We start from the raw sequence: 17,976 nt of genomic DNA on the forward strand, positions 1-17,976 counted from the left end.
TACTCAGTTGATCATAGAACCAGGCTGCTTCTCCCAATTAAGGGATCCCGGGCAAAGCCTGTGGTCAGGCTCCAAAACAGCTTTTCAGGCCCCATCTTTTATGGCTGATGCTGTCGCATGCCTTTCAAAAGACTTTCAGGACTTGGTCCTTCAACAATAATATTCTGTGGTGGTGTGTGCCTGTAGTCTCAGCTACTGGGGACAGTGAGGCAGGAGAATCGCTTGAGCCCAGGAGTTTGAGGCTACAGTGAGCCATGATCAAGCCACTGCACTCCAACCTGGGTGACAGAGCAAGACCCTGTCTCAAAACAAAACAAAACAAAAGCAGCATACAGCAGTGGTCCCCAATCCCTGGGCCAAGGACAGGTACTGGTCCATGGCCTGTTAGAAACTGGGCTGCACAGCAGAAGGTGAGTGGTGTGTGAGCAAGCATTTCCGCCTGAGCTCTGCCTCCTGTCAGATCAGCGGTGGCATTAGATTCTCATAGGAGCGCGAACCCCGTTGTGAACTGCACATGTGAGGGATCTAGGTTGTGCATTGGGGACCAGTGGCATATAGCATTCCACCACTGAAAAATGGCCTCTGTGGGCTTATGTAGTGGGATCTTGCATTGTGTTCAACTACACTTCAGAAAAACATTTTATTGCTATAGGAAATTTTGTTCTTGTGTTTCACAAGTCTTGCCAAGTCTCTTAATGTGGATATTTCTTCAGAGATGGAAGCCAGCAGAAATCTCCTGTTATCCAAATACAAGAGACAAAGACTATTTATCTGGGAGTAGTCTGGCTTTCTTCATAAATACATTTTGTAGGTTGATGGCCCACAAACAACTGAAATGGAAAACCATCTGTAGAGACTGTGACTTCATGAAAGGGTGGGGAAATTAGAAAGCACAGCACTCCAGTATCTGTAGGAGAAGCAGAGGCCCAAGCAGAGGCCCACAGTTAGCTTTATACTCACCAGAATGGCTTGAATGAGGTTGGAGTTGGCAGACAATGTGATTTTCATACATGGTATTAGTTTGATTTTAAACTCCACCCCCACTTTTATAAAAATCCCACCCCCACTTTTGTAAAAGCATAATATAGCTTTTGGTCTTGTTCATTCTTTAGAGGACATCTTTGGGTTTCTTAAATATTGCAGGCAATTGATGGAAGATTTTAAAATCAGTGGTAGTGGCAGTCTCAAAGTAAATTATTGTCCTGAGTCCTGATACATACAGTGGAAAACTTAGTTATCTAAAGGACTGCCCTTGAGGCTTACTGTCCTGAATCCATTTTTAGTTAGTGTTGGAAATAAGTTTCACTGGACTCCCAGTGGGGCATTCCCACCCAAGCACAAGTGCCCTCTTTACCCACAAAGTAGCTTGCCTTTTCAGCAAGTAGAGACATATACATACATACATGTACATGCACATACGTGCGCATACACGCACATACACACACTCTCTCACTCTCGTCTTATCTCTCTCCCCTCAGGAGTGATTTGAATTAGACGATAAATAGCCAGACAGCACCCCCAGGAATGGGCACACATGCAGCAGCTGTCCAAAGGAGAAGTCACTTTACTTTCTTTTAAACTTGCAATGTTTGTCTTTATTTTGTTCTTTATATTTTCAAAGTGAAAAGAAATAGTATTGAGTCAATTTCTTTTTGTTTTTTTAAATATTTGTTCTATGTATTTACAAGCCTTAAAGTTGCTCTAAAGATTTCAAGAGTATTAAGAGTACTTTTCCCAGGGTAGCACTTTTTTTTTTTTTTAAACAATTCTTGGAGTTCTGTGGTCCACAGCATTTCCTTCTGTTTCAATGTTATGTATGTTTTGATTACTATTGTGATTTTTTAAATTTTCTGAAGCAAGCTGAGAGGCAGGCAGAAAGATTTGATGCCAAAAAAAAAAACAATCTTTCTTACCTTGTTCACCCCAAACTTTCTCAAATCTGGACTAAATGCCATACCTTAAAACAAACATGAGGTGCATCTTGAAGGGGAGGGAAATTTATTTCTCTGCTTTTCTATTATACAAGTTGTTTACAGAAACTGCAAATTAAAAAATTACACTGGCATTTGCAGTCCTTAAAATAAATTAAAAGTTCTCAACTTTTTTTTTTTTACTAAACATTTTTTTAAGTACGAGTCCTTGTTTAAAAAGAAAAGATTAAAACAGAAAATATTTTCTATAAATAATACATGTATTTTGGTTTTAGTGCTCCCGCCCTAAGGTTTGAAGTTTACTTTTTTCCAGTACCTTTTTCCTCCATGATCACCTTTTTTTCTCTTTCCCCTCTCCCACTCGTGCACACGTGGGGGTTTCTGCGAGAATTGGCCTTGCTGCACTGTGATTGGCGAAGACGTGAAACTTTTTAAAAAAATACTTAAATTGTTTCTTTTGTTTCGTTTTGTGTATTTGAAGTTTTAGTTATCCTCAGACTCCTCTTCTGCTTCCCGCAGCCACGTGAAGAATGCCGTGACAGATTTCAGGGCCACGCCCTTCCCATTCTGCTCTGCAGGGTCCTTGCTGCTCTCCCATTTGTAGAAGGCATCCTCGGAGATCACTTCCTCATCATATAGACAATCAAAAAACATCCGCAGCAGATCTGCAAGGAGGTGAAAATAAACTGTAAGCTTTGGGACACTGTAGTTATGAGGAAAAGAATGTATTTCAAAATAATGAATGACTGAATAAATGTGCATTAATTCCCCCAGAAAAAAGCAATAATGACAATTCACCATACTTGCTCTTGACAGTATAAACAGCCCAACAACTTGTTTAAAGAAGAGGAAAAAAAGATTGAAACAGTCTAAATTGTTTTTTATTTCTATTATTTTGTTCAATTTGAACTTTTTTCTTTTTTTCTGTGTTTTTTTTTTTTTGAGAGACAATCTTATTCTGTCCCCAGGCTGGAGTGCAGTGGTACAATCTTGGCTCACTGCAACCTCTACCTCCTGGGTTTAAGCAATTTTCCTGCCTCAGCCTCCCAAGTACCTGGGATCACAGGTGCCTGCCTGGGTTTAAGCAATTTTCCTGCCTCAGCCTCTCAAGTACCTGGGATTATAGGCGCCTGCCTGGGTTTAAGCAATTTTCCTGCCTCAGCCTCCCAAGTACCTGGGATTACAAGCGCCCGCCACCACGGTCAGCTAATTTTTGTATTTTAAGTAGAGATGGGGTTTCACCATGTTGGCCAGGCTGGTCTCGAACTCCTGACCTCAGGTGATCCGCTCATCTTGGCCTCCCAAAGTGCTGGGATTACAGGCATGAGCCACCGTGCCCAGCCCAATCTGAACTATTTTCTGATACTAGTGAAGCTGTTTAATATTGTGTTTATCTCAATCTAAACCCTATAAAATTTAAATACGAGTAGTTTTTTACTTTCTTTTTACCATTTTCTGTGCTGAAAGTTTACTGTATTATTTTTACAAAATTTGGGGGGAGGGAGAAAGGCAGGATATGCTTTTTCTTCCTTGTAATGTTGTTTTAAAAATGAAGAGGTGGCCAGGCACGGTGGCTCACGCCTGTAATCCCAGCACTTTGGGAGGCCGAGGCAGGCAGATCACGAGGTCAGGAGATCGAGACCATCCTGGCTAACACGGTGAAACCCCATCTCTACTAAAAATACAAAAAACTAGCCGGGCATGGTGGCGGGTGCCTGTAGTCTCAGCTACTCGGGAGACTGAGGCAGGAGAATGGCGTGAACCCAGCAGGCGGAGCTTGCAGTGAGCTGAGATTGCGCCACTGCACTCCAGCCTGGGTGACGCAGCGAGACTACGTCTCAAAAAAAAAAAAAAAAAAAAAAAAGAAGAGGTGATCATTCACATGGAAAACATGAGTAAAAGCTATCTCATCTGAATTTTATCCAGTGAAACTATACCTGTTATTTACTGTTTTAAACGTCCAAACTATCTGTGTGATTTTAATTCTCAGTTTTACTCTCATAGTAAAACTGAGAATTATAGCTATCGTATATAATAAGTTATTATCTTATAGTTATTATAGTCAGCTCTCCGATCATTTATATTAATGGAGGGAGGCAGTGGAATAAACAATAAATGCTAATCAATATTAAGTTTATCATGAGTCATATTAACTTTTTTTTTTTAAATGGAGTTTTACTCTTTTTGCCCAGGCTGGAGTGCAGTGGCATGATCTCAGCTCATTGCAACCTCTGCCTCATGGGTTCAAGTGATTCTCCTGCCTCAGCCTCCCAAGTAGCTAGGATTGTAGGCATGCGCCACCACGCCCAGCTAATTTTGTAGTTTTAGCAGAGACAGGTTTCACCATGTTGGCCAGGCTGGTCTCAAACTCCTGACCTCAGGTGATCCGAATGCCTCCGCCTTTTTTTAAAAAGATTTATCTTTGTAATTATATTAGTCAAGCTAATATTATCAAATTATCTGATTCACGGTAGACTGTCTCTTCAGTTACACTATAAGGATAATTTGCTTTGATCTTTTCCTTTATCTCCAAGAGCGATTCAGGACTAGGAAAGAAGGAATTTTACAAAAGCAAAAATAAGGAAGTACCAAAGAACTACTTGAGTGCTCTAATAGCTATGTACTGCCCGCTTTAACAAATTCCAACTGAATTTTCAAGATGTAATAAAAATCATTAGTTAACATCAAGTATCACTAAGACTTAAGTGTACAGGTTACTTTGTTTCATTAGCCAAGAATTAATCGTAACCCTTAACTAAAAACTATTCTGAAACTCCTTAGTAAATATACCATGGTAAATACACTACACTTAGGGTCTTTGTTGGGTGTCTAAAGATTCTAGAGTATCATTCTCAACATCATTAACCATCTTCATGCCCTGGACCTGTGTTGTCCAATATGGAAGCTACTAGTCAAACATGGCTATTTAAATTTAAAGTCAATAATTCAGTTCCTAGGTCACAACAGAGACATTTAAGTATAGAATTGCCACATGTGGCTCATGGTTACCATACTCAATGGTATGGATATATACTTCCATCACTGTGGAAAGTTTTATTAGGCCTGCCCTGGAATGGGAATGAAATAACCTAATCTAAATAGTTTTCTTGTTGTGATATTTTCATACAAACATATAACAAATTCATTTTTTTTTTTTTGGACGGAGTCTTGCTCTGTTGTCCAGGCTGTAGTGCAGTGGCACAATCTTGGCTCACTGCAAACTCTGCCTTCCAGGTTCAAGTCATTCTCATGCCTCAGCTTCCTGAGTAGCTAGGACTACAGGCACGTGCCCCTACACCTAGCCAATTTTTGTATTTTTTTTTTTTTTTTTTTTTTTGAGACAGAGTCTCGCTCTGTCACCAAGCTGGAGTGCAGTGGCGTGCTCTCGGATCACTGTAACCTCCGCCTCCTGGGTTCAAGTGATTCTCCTGCCTCAGCCTCCCAAGTAGCTGGGATTACAGGCGCTCGCCACCACACCCGGCTAATTTTTTGTATTTTTAGTAGAGACAGGGTTTCACTGTCTTAGCCAGGATGGTCTCGATCTCCTGACCTCATGATCCATCCGCCTCAGCCTCCCAAAGTGCTGGGATTACAGGCGTGAGCCACCATGCCCAGCCAATTTCTGTATTTTTAGTAGGGATAGGGGTTTCACCATGTTGGCCAGGCTGGTTTTGAACTCTTGACCTCAAGTGATCTGTCCGCCGTGGCCTCCCAAAGTGCCGGGATTACAGGCGCAAGCCACTGCACCTGGCCAAATTCAGATTTATTAAAGTTAGTTATACGAGTTTGTGTTATTAGTGATTCTTTTATTGTCCCCTGTTCAAACCCTAAATCATCTCTAAGTCCTGGCTTGGATAAATCTCACTCATTGGTTAGATTAACTGTAACATGAGATAAACTTACTGGCAGGTTGATCAAGTTTTACTATCGATGCTTGTAGTGCATAAAGTGCTTGCAGTTCCTTCTCTGTATCTGAGTCTAGGTACTTGAGTAAGATCGGCACTCTCTGCTTGATAACAGCAGTGTCCACTCTGAAGGTAGAAGAGTCGGCTAAAGGTGATAGAAGAACTAGGAATTACATTTAAGGAATTAACATAGAATTATCTTTAATTTTCTTTCTTTTTTCTTTTTTTTGAGACAGTCTCACTCTATTGCCCAGGCTGGAGTGCAGTGGCACAATCTAAGCTCACTGCAACCTCCGTCTCCCAGGTTCAAGCGATTCTCCTGTCTCAGCCTCTCAAGTTGTTGGGACTACAGGCGCCTGCCACCAGGCCTGACTAATTTTTTTGTGTATTTTTAGCAGAGACGGGGTTTCACCATGTTGGTCAGACTTGTCTCGAACTCCTGACCTCAGGGGATCCACCCGCCTCAGCCTCCGAAACTGCTGGGATTACAGGCATGAGCCACTGCTCCTGGCCTCTTTCTTCTTCTTCTTATTTTTTAGTTTTTGAAATAATAGAGACAGGGTCTCGCTATATTGCCCAAGCTGGTCTTGAACTCTTGGGCTCAAGCAATCCTTCTGCCTTGGCCTCCCAAAATGCTGGGATTACAGGCACGAGCCACTGCACCTGGCTCATTTTCAATTTTCTGAGTACAAAGGACCCATATGGCTCTACAAGAGAAGAGGAGGCAAGACGGTCTAAGGCAAATATTTTGAAATCCAAAATGCTCTGAAATTATTAATGAGATATTCTCTCACAAATAATAAAAAATATGGAGGGGGATGCATTTTGAATGCTGGTTTCCCTCAGGAGTAGCGTACCGAATTATCTTTAATTATAATGAAACACTGGCAGTGGTTTTATGACAAACTACAAAAGCAAAATTAATCAAATGTCTTACCATAAAAAAAGGTAAGTAAGGTGATAGATATGTTAATTAATTTGATTCAATCATTCCACATTGGACACATATATCAAAACATCACATTGTACCCCATAAACATATACAATTATAATTTGTCAATCAAAAATAAATGAAACATAGAGCAGGAATTTCAAGTGAGTATTTAAAAAAGGCAACATAAAAAAGCAACATTAGAAAAGGAAATTAAAGTGACACTTAATACAAATCTTTTCAGAAGGCTAAAATAAATGGAACCATTTTGTTATTACTAGGATAAAAACTAACTGTGGCAGTGGCAGATAACATACCTAATCTAGGCCTTTTGAGGGAAAGGAATGATAAAAAGGGGCTGAGAAATAAAAAGCATCCTCAGTACGAAGACACATAAGGGTTTATATTATCTGTAAGTTATCACTAAGACACAATTTTGTTTTTAAAAGCAGATTTTGCTTTTAAAATCTGGCCATCGTGGCTCATGCCTGTAATTCCAGCTACTCAAGAGGCTGAGGCGATAGGATCCGCTTAAGCCCAGGAGTTCAGGTCCAGCCTGGGCAACACAGTGACCCCCACCATCTCAAGAAAACAAAAACCAAACAGCTTTTGGACTTCCCAACTCGAATTTTAAAATATGAAAGTCTTATGATGGTTCTATGGATACTGAAAATGATTTTTAAAAATTTCATGAAGACTTTCTACTTAGCTTTGTTATTTATCTCATTAAAGAACACTGAAAATAAATTCATTGCAAATCTTAAATTATAATTCTGAAGCTATATTAAGTGGCAGAAAGCTATCTTCAAAAATAATAGAGACAGACTTGAAATTCTGAGACACCTTTTGCACTGATGAATTTTTTTTTCTCACTTCAGTGACAGAAGTATGAATTTCTATCTGAAACTAAAGAGATGTCTTCATTGAATAATGTTAAACATTGTATACAGCTTGGAATATTTAGGATTTCTATTGACCCTAATCCTATCAATATTAACAATTCATAAACCAATAAAATTGTCTTATCATAATAAAATAAAGTCAACAAAGAACAGGACAAACTGTTGATATCTTTTTTTCTTCATACATGTACTTACATAACATGACTTTTTTGATGAGAATAACCCTATACTGATAATTAGATTAAGAATATTCAACCCATTCATTATAATTCATGATTGGAAGGAGGAGGCTGCCCTGAATGTTAGAGGTGAAAAGATAAAGAAAAAGCTACACGTAACGTAGTGAAAAACAACCCAAGGAGCATGCAAGGCATGTGGTAGCTGGTTAGATCTGGGTTCTCTGTAGGCGGAACAGCTATTTGTCTCCACGCTTGAGACAACCAGGCATCACAGACAGAAAGGACAGTGCATAGAAAAGTGAGCTACATATGGGAAGTTTTGAAAACAATGTAAAATCAAACTGTATACTTAGTAGTTAACGTAACGGGGATTTCAGATGTTATGAGCTGCCTTCAGAAATGTTACTTACCTATAATAGCTGCTTTACAAACAGCAGTCATTAAAGCTCTAAGGAATGTAGGTGAACTCATCTGGATTTCGTCTAGATTAGCCTGAAGTCAAAAAGAAAAAAAACGATTAAAGATAACCTTGCTCAACCAGGCACAGAGGCTCATGCCTGTAATCTCAACACTTTGGGAGGCCGAGACAGGAGGATCACTTGAGGCTAGGAGTTGAGACCAGTCTGGGCGATATAGTAAGACCCTATCTCTACAAAAAAAAAAAAAAAAAAAAAAAAAAAAAAGTTGGGTATGGTGGCACATGCCTGTGTTCCCAGCTACCTGGGAAACTAAGGTGGGAGGACTGCTTGATCCCAAGAGTTTGAGGCTGCAGTAAGCTATGACTGCACCGCTGCACTCCAGCATGGGTGACAGAGCGAGACCTTGTCTCGAGAAAACAAAAAACGGGCCGAGTGCAGTGGCTCATGCCTGTAATCCCAGCACTTTGGGAGGCTGAAGAGGATGGATCACCTGAGGTCAGGAGTTTGAGACCAGTCTGGCCAACATGGTGAAACCCTGTCTCTACTAAAAACACAAAAATCAGCTGGGCATGGTGGCAGGCAGAGGCTGAGGCAGGAGAATCGTTTGAACCTGGCAGGTGGAGGCTGCAGTGAGCCAAGATTGCACCACTGCATTCCAGACTGGGCGACAAGAGCAAAACTCCATCTCAAAAACAAAAAACAAAAAACAAAAAAAGATACCCTTGGACACCAGAGAAATGGTCTCCTGCACATCAGGACTGATCTGGCACTAAGAAAAGATGAGTCACTTTTTTTTTTTTTTTTGAGACAGAGTCTCGCACTGTGACCTGGGCTGGAGTGCAGTGGTACGATCTCAGCTCACTGCAACCTCTGCCTCCCAGGTTCAAGCGATTCTCCTGCCTCAGCCTCCCGAGTAGCTGGGACTACATGTGCCCTGCCTCAGCCTCCCGAGTAGCTGGGACTACTCAGCTAATTTTTTAGTACTTTTAGTAGAGATGGGGTTTCATTATGTTGGCCAGGCTAGTCTCAAACTCTGACCTCGTGATCTGCCCACCTCGGCCTCCCGAAGTGCTGGGATTACAGGCATGAACCATCGCACCTAGACCAGATGAGTCACATTTTGCACATTCTTGCTAAAATTAAATGTCTGATTCATTGAAAAATAATTTGGCTACTGCCAGTTCTATGTGCAAATATTTGAATTAGCAGTATTTACTTTTCAGGGTCCTTCCCACTGCCTAACCTCTACTCATTCAATTATACAGTGTTATGTACTTGTACATTTGGAAGTATAACCACTTAAAAACATATTTTATTCCTCAATAAATAATCCATATTACCACTGTCAGTGTCACAGTGAAAATGGCAATGCTGGGGATTCAACCCCCGGCCTGAAGATGAAACTCTTTCTACTAGCAAGACTGCCCCTCCTAGAGAGAGAGATTACTGCCACCCTAGGGGAATGTCTGAGCAGCAAACTCATCCTGGTGTTTCCCAAGCAATGGTGATGCTTGGAAGTGGGATATATCACCAAGAACAGAAGCCTGAAGCACCCCTTGTTCCTGTCCCAGGGAGTACCTCGGTTTTCCAAAATCTCTCTTTTAACCCCAGGCACATTTCCTCTTCCCCTAAACTCTTCCCACTCCCCGTCCTACATTTCCCTCATCTGGTTCTAAAAGTAGAAGGGGCAGGAACAGGGTGCACAAACCAGACTGCTACAGAGGTGACTAACAGAATCTACTCAATCTATGAAAGAACGACACTACAACTGCAGTGTATTTTAATGACTACTTACTCAGAAGCATGTAACTATTTTTACATGTGCCAACACTGCTTTTTCATCTTAATTTTAATGTGAATTAGAAGTTAATCTAAAGCATTACTTAACTCCTTAAGTGGTGAGAAAAATGTTATTCTTTGCTAAGGATGGCAAAACAAAAGCATTTAAAAACTAATTTCGTTAAGGTTAAAAATTCATGAAGTGAACAGATAGGTAAGCGAATTAAGGGGATCCCACAAGAATCTTTCCTGTAGAGATATCAGGGAAGGTGACATAGTCTTTATACCTCTACCCAGTCAAAGATCTGTTCATCATTCGCTTTGTCCTCAATAATGAGTTTCTCCAGTCGCTTATATAGCTCTTCGGCAGACAGTTCTTTCTTTGAAAGTGCTTCAGAGGAACAGGGACTGTCAGACTCTATGAAGTCCAACTTCTGAAACATAAAAGGTGGAACATATTAATATATTAATATAATTCTGTTATCATCCTGAGAGAAGAACAAAGTCATAGGTTACGTCTTCTATTTTACACGGAATCAAAATGATCAGCAGAGGCTATTTTATGTTTGTAGTTGTTCTTTTTTTTTTGTTTTTGTTTTTTTTGAGACAGGGTCTTGCTCTGTCACTCAGGCTGGAGTTTGGCTCACTGCAACTTCCACATCACAGGCTCAAGCAATCCTCCCACCTCAGCCTCCTGAGTAGCTGGGACTCCAGACCCACACCACCACGCTTGGCTATTTTTTTGTAATAGTAGAGAAGGGGTCTTGCCATGCTGCCCAGGCTGGTCTTCAACTCCTGAGCTCAAGCAATCTGCCCTCCTTGACCTCCCAAAGTACTGGGATTACAGGCATGACTCACCACGCCCAACCTGTTCGTATTATAGTTTTGAAAGATTGTCAGTCCATTATCCTTCTGAATATTTTTCCAACTTCTCATACTGTGTATCTTAAAAAGGAAGGAAATAAACCCCCTATAATTATCTCTAGGCTATGGTTACATGCAAACAATCTTGAGCTTCAATCTTCCCCTGAGCTGCAACATAGCTCTTTAAGGCAGGATAAGAGCCCTAGAAAAGGGTACAATTTCACTCTCTTTCTGCAACCTATGGTTTAATATTAGTATTGGTACTCAGCAGCTATCAAAACTCGATAGTTTTGGCTTTGTTAAGTTGTGGCCATTTTGAATATAGGTGTGAGCAATGATGCTATAATTGTTTAGCACTTAGATACGTAGTTTTAAAATCTATAATCAGGCTGGGCACAGTGGCTCACGCCAGTAATCCCAGCACTTTGGGAGGCCTAGGCAGGAGGAGTGTATGAGTCCAGAGTTTGAGACCAGCCTGGGCAACATGGGAAAACCCCGTCTCTACCAAAACAAATACCAAAATTAGCCAGGTGTTGTGGCGTGCGCCTGTGGTCCCAGCTACTCAGGAGGCTGAGATGGGAGGATTGCTTGAGCATGGGAGGTTGAGGCTGCAGTGAGCTGTCATTGTGCCACTGCACTGCAGCCTGGCAATAGGGCGAGATCCTATCTCAAAAAGAAAAAAAAATCTATAATCAAAATTATTCATAATTTTCATGGGACTAAAGAAATGAGGTACGTAGGTATGCCTTGCTTTATGTGGCTTCATTATACAAAAACCATAAAGATGAAAATATTAAGGATTACTCACATTAGGTTTTCTCTAATACTCTTGAATACTCTGGTATGGGTCCTATACCCTATCCCCAATCCACAAAGTGAAAACCACCGTCTTGAATTCTGTCATCTGATTGTTCTGTTTCTACCACTTACGTAGCATCTCTAAATTGTATTTCCCAATAAAGTTTTATTATTTATTTATTTTTGACTTGGGGTCTCACTATGTTGCCAGGTTGGACTTGAACTCTGGGGCTCAAAGATCCTTCTGCCTCAGCCTCCGTGTGCACCACTGCACCCAGCTCCATAAGGTTTTAGAAACGTGGCTCAATATTACTAACAATTTTTCTGATTTAGTATTGGTTAACTATACATCCAATCCATGATGCTCCAATATATGCAAAAAAGCACAACATGAAGGCCATAAGCTCTTTAAGCAAACTGAAAGTCAAGATACAGGCCAAGCATTTTCAACCTCATTTTTCAAACTATAAACATTTTTATGTATTCATTTTATTATATATATATTATTTTTGCGTTTTTTTTTTCTTTTAAATTGAAGCCTCATATTTATTTATTTAGACAGGGTCTTGCTCTTTCGCCCAGGTTACAGTGCAGTGGCACTATCACGGCTCACTGCAGCCTTGACCTCCAATTGCTTTTTTTTTCTTTTAAACTGAAGTCTCACATTTATTTATTTATTTAGACAGGGTCTTGCTCTTCTGCCCGGGTTGCAGTGCAATGGCACTATCACGGCTCACTGCAGCCTTGACTTCCCAGGCCAAGTGATCCTTAGTGAACTGATGCAGGAACAAAAAACCAAATACTGCGTGTTCTCACTTATAGGTGGGAGCTAAATGGTGACAACACATGGACACACAGAGGGGAACAACACACGCGAACCTATCAGAGGGCAGAGGTTGGGAGGAGGGAGAAGATCAGGAAAAATAACTAATAGGTACTAGGCTTAATACCTGGGTGACAAAATAATCTGTAAAACAAACCCGCATGACACAAGTTTACCTATAGAACAAACCTGCACATGTACCCCTGACCTTAAAATAAAAGTTAAATTAACAAAAAAAGAGGAGTCAGGGAGAGGGAGTGGAGAAGGAGGAAAGAGGAGAGAGGAGACAGAGAGACAAGAGAGAGAAAGAAAGAGAGAGAGACAGAGAGAGAGATACTATTGATGGCAGCGTCTGCTGCCATCACGCTGGCTGCAGCAGGGAGGTGCAGCTGGGGCTGTACACTGCATGGAGCTGGTGGGAGCCCTGCCCCTTCTGAGTTGGGATGGGAGCTGCCTGTACTACTGCAGCCACCCAAACCACAGCTGCAGACCCAGGCCTCCTGCTCTTTGGAGCAGGCAGGAGCCCTGCCTTCCCACCCAAACTGCAGCTGTGGATCCGAGCCTCTCTTGAGGGAATAGGCAGGATCTCCCCTCCTGGGTGCTGTCGCAGCTGCCTTACCTGCGGCTGCAGACCTGAGCCTCCCGTTCCACAAAGCAGGCAGGGGACGGGAAAAGGGGGAGCCCTGCCTCTTCTGAGTTGGTGGGGTGGGAGCTCTGGGGTGCAGCTGTGGCTGCCCTCCCAGGCATGTAGCACCCGGGCGTCTCTGCAGTCACCACCCTCGGGTGTCCCAGGAAAGACCCTCTGTCCCTGCAGGCTCAGGGTTGCCTGCTCTCCGATCTTGGAGTGGGGTTGGGACCAAGCCCCAGGGCCATGAATGGCAGCAGGAGGCAGACAGAGTCCTGGGTGGAAGGGGACAGGGTCCCCAGCCAGGGAGGACCTGAAGGCTGGGGGCTGGGATGCCAGTCCAGCAGAGTGGAGTAGGGGCTCATGGTGCCTCTTCCAGGCCCAACCATGGCTGCCTATGGACCAATCGGCATGCACTTCTTCCCCTCTGAGGTATAAAAGCCCTGGGCTCAGCCAGAACAGGGCAGCAGATGGCCAGAGGACAAAGAGGGCAGAGCGATGATAGCAGGACCAGCTGCAGAGAAGAATGCCTTCTCTGCTGAGAGCTGCAGAGATGACCTGCCGGCAGAGGGGAGCTAACCTCTCCACTGAGAGCTTCAGAGACCTGCAGAAATGTCCAAATGACCTGCCTGTGGAGAGGAGCTATCCTCTCCAGAGCCTCCTCTCTACAGAGAGCTGAACACTCCACAGGACAACCTGCCTACTAGAGAGGAGCTACCCACTCCTCTGAGCTGTTCTAACACTAAATAAACCTCTTCTTCACCCCTCATTTGTTTGCATACCTCATTCTTCCTGGACACAGGAAAAGAACTCGGGCAAAGGTGCCATGGCCACAGAGGTTTCTGGCCAAAAAAACTGACACCCCAGAGATCCCGTAACACTACTGCTTAAATACTTTGATAGTCACAGCCCTAAAAGATACTTTAGCATGAAAGGGGTGAAATAACAGCCAGCCCCAGCACTGGCCTCTCAGTCAACTAAGAGTCAATTAAAAGAAACAACCCCAATCCTTGGAAAATGAAGTCCTTATGGTTCAATCTGGCACCAGCAAACTGCACCAGAAATGGTGTGATGCCAGTTTCCTAGCGGTCTGCCACAGGGCTGGGTACTGTAAGTTCTATGCAAAATCCCCAAATTCATTGAAATTTATCAGACTCTTTTATCATTATGCAATCCCCTGGTGTTGATAATGCATGTATTTAACGAGACTCCACAGTTCTAAAACAGTTGGCTCTAACAGATCTTGCCAGTTCAATAGTTGTGTCAGTGGAGGGATTGAATCCTGGAACTTCACCATCTTCCCTATTATGTATACTTCCATATTATGTATACATCACCATCTTCCCTATTATGTATACTTCCCTATTATGTATACTTCACCATCTCCCCTATTATGTATACTTCACCATCTTCCCTATTATGTATACATCAATTTTCAAATATTAAACCCACCTTACATTTCTGGGATAAACCCTACCTTATTATTTTTTTTTTCCCAATATAGAGTCTTGCTCTGTCACCCAGAGCTGGAGTGCAATAATGTGATCTTGGCTCATTGCAACCTCTGCCTCCTAGGTTCAAGCAATTCTCCTGCCTCAGCCTCCTGAGTAGCTGCGATGACAGGCGTGTGCTACCACACCTGGCTAATTTTTGTATTCTTAGTGGAGACGGGGATTCACCACGTTGGCCAGGCTGGTCTCGAACTCCTGACCTTGTGATCTGCCCACCTCGGCCTCCCAAAGTGCTGGAATTACAGGCATGAGCCACCGTGCCCAGCCAATCCTACCTTATTATAATGTATTACTCTTATTATATATTGTTGGATTTGATTTTCTAAAATTGTATTGGGAATTTTTTCTCAATGTTTATGAGGCATATTGGTCTACAGATTTTTGAAATGTCTTTGGTTTTGGTATCAGACTAATGCTGGCCTCATAGAAGTACTCACTCCTCTTCAATATTCTGGAATAGTTTTGTTAAATGGGTATTATTTCCGCTTTAAATGTTTGGTAGAGTTTACCAGTGAAACCATTTAAGCCTGGAGTTGTTTTGTGGTAACATTTTTAACTATGAATTCAATCTCTTTAATACATATGCAGGTTATCCATCTCTTGAGACAGCTCTAGTAGTTTGTGTCTTTTAAGAAATTTGTGGCTGAGCGCAGCGGCTCACGCCTGTAATCCCAGCACTTGGGAGGCCGAGTCAGATGGATCACCTGAGGTCGGGAGCTCAACACCAGCCTGACCAACATGGAGAAACCCCGTCTCTACTAAAAATACAAAATTAGTCAGGCGTGGTGGCACATGCCTGTAATCCCAGCTACTTTGGAGGCTGAGGCAGGAGAATCACCTAAACCCAGGAGGCAGAGGTTGTGGTGGGCAAAGATCATGCCATTGCACTCCAGCCAGGGGAACACGAACGAAACTCTGTCTTAAAAAAAAAAAGAAAGAAAGAAGTTTGTTCATTTCAACTAGTTCAACTAGATCGATGTATTCAACTAGAGTTATTTCTTTTTGAAGACAGGGTCTCACTCTGCTGTCTAGGCTGGAGTGTAGTGGCATGATTACAGCTCACTGTAGCCTTGACCTCCTGGGCTCAAGCAATCCTCCCACCTCAGCTTCTCCAGTAGCTATGATTACAGGCATGTACCACCATGCCTGGCTTATTTTTGTATTTTTTGTAGAGATGGGATTTTACCATGTTGCCCAGGTTGGTCTTGAACTCCTAGGCTCGAGCAATTTGCCTGCCTTGGCCTCTCAAAGTGCTGGAATTATAGGCATGAGCCACCACGCCTGGCTGATGTACTTATTGACATAAAGATTATTCATAAAATTTCCTCACTCACTTTTATGTATAGAATCTGTGCTGATATTACCACTTTCATTCCAGATATTAGTAATATGTACCTTCTTTTCAAAATTTTTTTCAAGATCAATCTGGTTAGAGGTTTATCACTTTTATCTTCTCAAAAAACCAGCTTTTTTTTTTTTTTTTGAGACGGAGTCTTGGCCTTTTGTCCAGGTTGGAGTGCAATGGTGCAACCTTGGCTCACTGCAACCTCCGCCTCCGGGAGAACCAGCTTTTGATTTCACTGGTCTTTCTCTAAAAAGTTTTCTATTTCATTGATTTCTGATATAATGTTTATTATTTCCTTTATTTACTTGGAGCTTCGTTTGCTCTTATTGTTCTAATTTCTTTCTTTCTTTCTTTTTTTTTTTTTTTTTTTTTTTTTTTGGTGATAGGGTCTTGTTCTGTTGCCTGGGCTGGTCTCTCAAGCTCCTGGACTCAAGCAATCTTCCTGCCTTGGCCTCCCAAAGTGTTGGGATTATAGGCATGAGCCACTGTGTCCGGCCTTATTTTTCTAACTTCTTAAGGTTGTTTCTAAATATCGATGATATGGTGTGTTTTCATTTTTATTCAGTTAAAAATGTTTTTTAGTATCATGTTTGATTTCTTCTTTGACCCATGGGTATCTAGAAGTATGTTGTCAAGTTTCTCAGTATGCATTGCCCTAATTCTTAAAGGTTAGTTCAGCTGCACAGGGAATTCTACATTTACAGTAGCTCGTTTCTCAGCACTCTGAGATTATTCTACCACCTTCTGGCTTTCATGGTTGCTACTGCAAAGTCTATTTTTTTGTGTATTTTTTTTTGAGGGGGAGGCAGGTAGGTAATGTGCTTCTTCTATCCAGCTTCTTTAAAATCTTTCATTTGTCTTTAGTATTATGCAGTTTCACCAAAATATAACTATCCTGTATGGCATCTATGGGCTTTCATTATAGATTTGTATATTTTATCACTTCTAGAAGTCTCACCCACTGTCTCTTCAAATATTGCCTCTTCTCCATTCAGGCTAATTTTCCTTCTGGGACTCCAATTAGATAGGTTAGATGTTCTCTCATACTTTCCTCCAAATCTCCTAACATATCAACATATCTTAGATAGCTACCTAAAGATTTTGGTGTGTGTGTGTCTGTGTGTGTGTGTGGCTTTTGTTTATTTTTTAATTTTTTTTATTTTTTATTTTTGATAGGCTCTCGCTTTGTCTTTCAGGTTGGAGTGCAGTGGTGTGATCGTATCTCACTGCAGCCTTAAACTCCCAGGCTCTAGTGATCCTTCTGCCTCAGTCTCTCGAGTAGCTTACGACTACAGGTGCACCAATACACCCAGCTATTTTTTTTTTAGTAGCGACAGGTCTCACTATGTTGTTCAGGCTGATCTCCAACTCCTGGCTTCAAGAGATTCTCTTGCCTCAGCCTCCCAAAGTGCTGGGATTATAGGCATGAGCCACTGCACCCAACCCTTTTTTTTTTTTTCGAATCTCTTTAACCATTTTGACTAGTCTCTTGTTTGCTCATTTTTGTGATTCTTTTAATATAGTGTTATTTTATACTCTGAATGATAATTCCATTACCTCAAGTCCATGGGGTCTAAATCTACTACTTATTGTCTGTTTACTTTTATCTTTACTTCTTTAATTGTATGTTAAATGAACACCAAGTGTCAACTCATATATTTAAATAATTCGTATTTGTAGAAAATAAGGGGACCTAAGTTGAGGATGTTTCTCCAAAGAGCATTTTGATTTGCTTCTTCTGGGAGCCAAGGTAATACTGAACTGGGACTAAGTCAACTTTTTCCATGACATCTGACAGCATTTGTAATAGTATCTTCCCACTGGGCTGTGTGTCCTTTGGGCAATATGCCCTTCACATGTAATTACTATTCATAGTTTAGGTTTCATCGCTGGCTTTTCCCCCTCATTAATTCTTTTTGTCCCTTTGAAGGAAATTACTTCCACCTCTTCTGAGTCCAGTAACA

The 17,976-nt window shown here is 41.7% G+C and overlaps 1 protein-coding gene across 27 annotated transcripts in view; it reads right to left on the reverse strand.

Annotated features, from left to right (window-relative positions):
- Window positions 1-1,389: 1,389 nt before the first annotated feature.
- Window positions 1,390-17,976, reverse strand: part of EIF4G3 (eukaryotic translation initiation factor 4 gamma 3) — a 369,995-nt gene continuing 353,408 nt past the window's right edge. For 26 of the 27 annotated variants that reach the window (XM_032759190.2, XM_032759180.2, XM_058443895.1 and 23 more), the window contains 4 exons: window positions 10,334-10,480; window positions 8,259-8,340; window positions 5,835-5,981; window positions 1,568-2,596 (listed from right to left, as the gene is read on the reverse strand). In XM_032759190.2, the coding sequence (XP_032615081.2) occupies window positions 2,415-2,596; window positions 5,835-5,981; window positions 8,259-8,340; window positions 10,334-10,480 (558 nt within the window). In that variant the 3' untranslated portion in view covers window positions 1,568-2,414. Of the gene's footprint in view, window positions 2,597-5,834; window positions 5,982-8,258; window positions 8,341-10,333; window positions 10,481-17,976 lie in introns of all 27 variants that reach the window. The other variant, XM_058443899.1, reaches the window with a different exon arrangement.

This window comes from Hylobates moloch, unplaced genomic scaffold, assembly GCF_009828535.3.
Source record: "Hylobates moloch isolate HMO894 unplaced genomic scaffold, HMol_V3 SCAFFOLD_9, whole genome shotgun sequence".
Lineage (NCBI taxonomy): Eukaryota > Metazoa > Chordata > Mammalia > Primates > Hylobatidae > Hylobates > Hylobates moloch.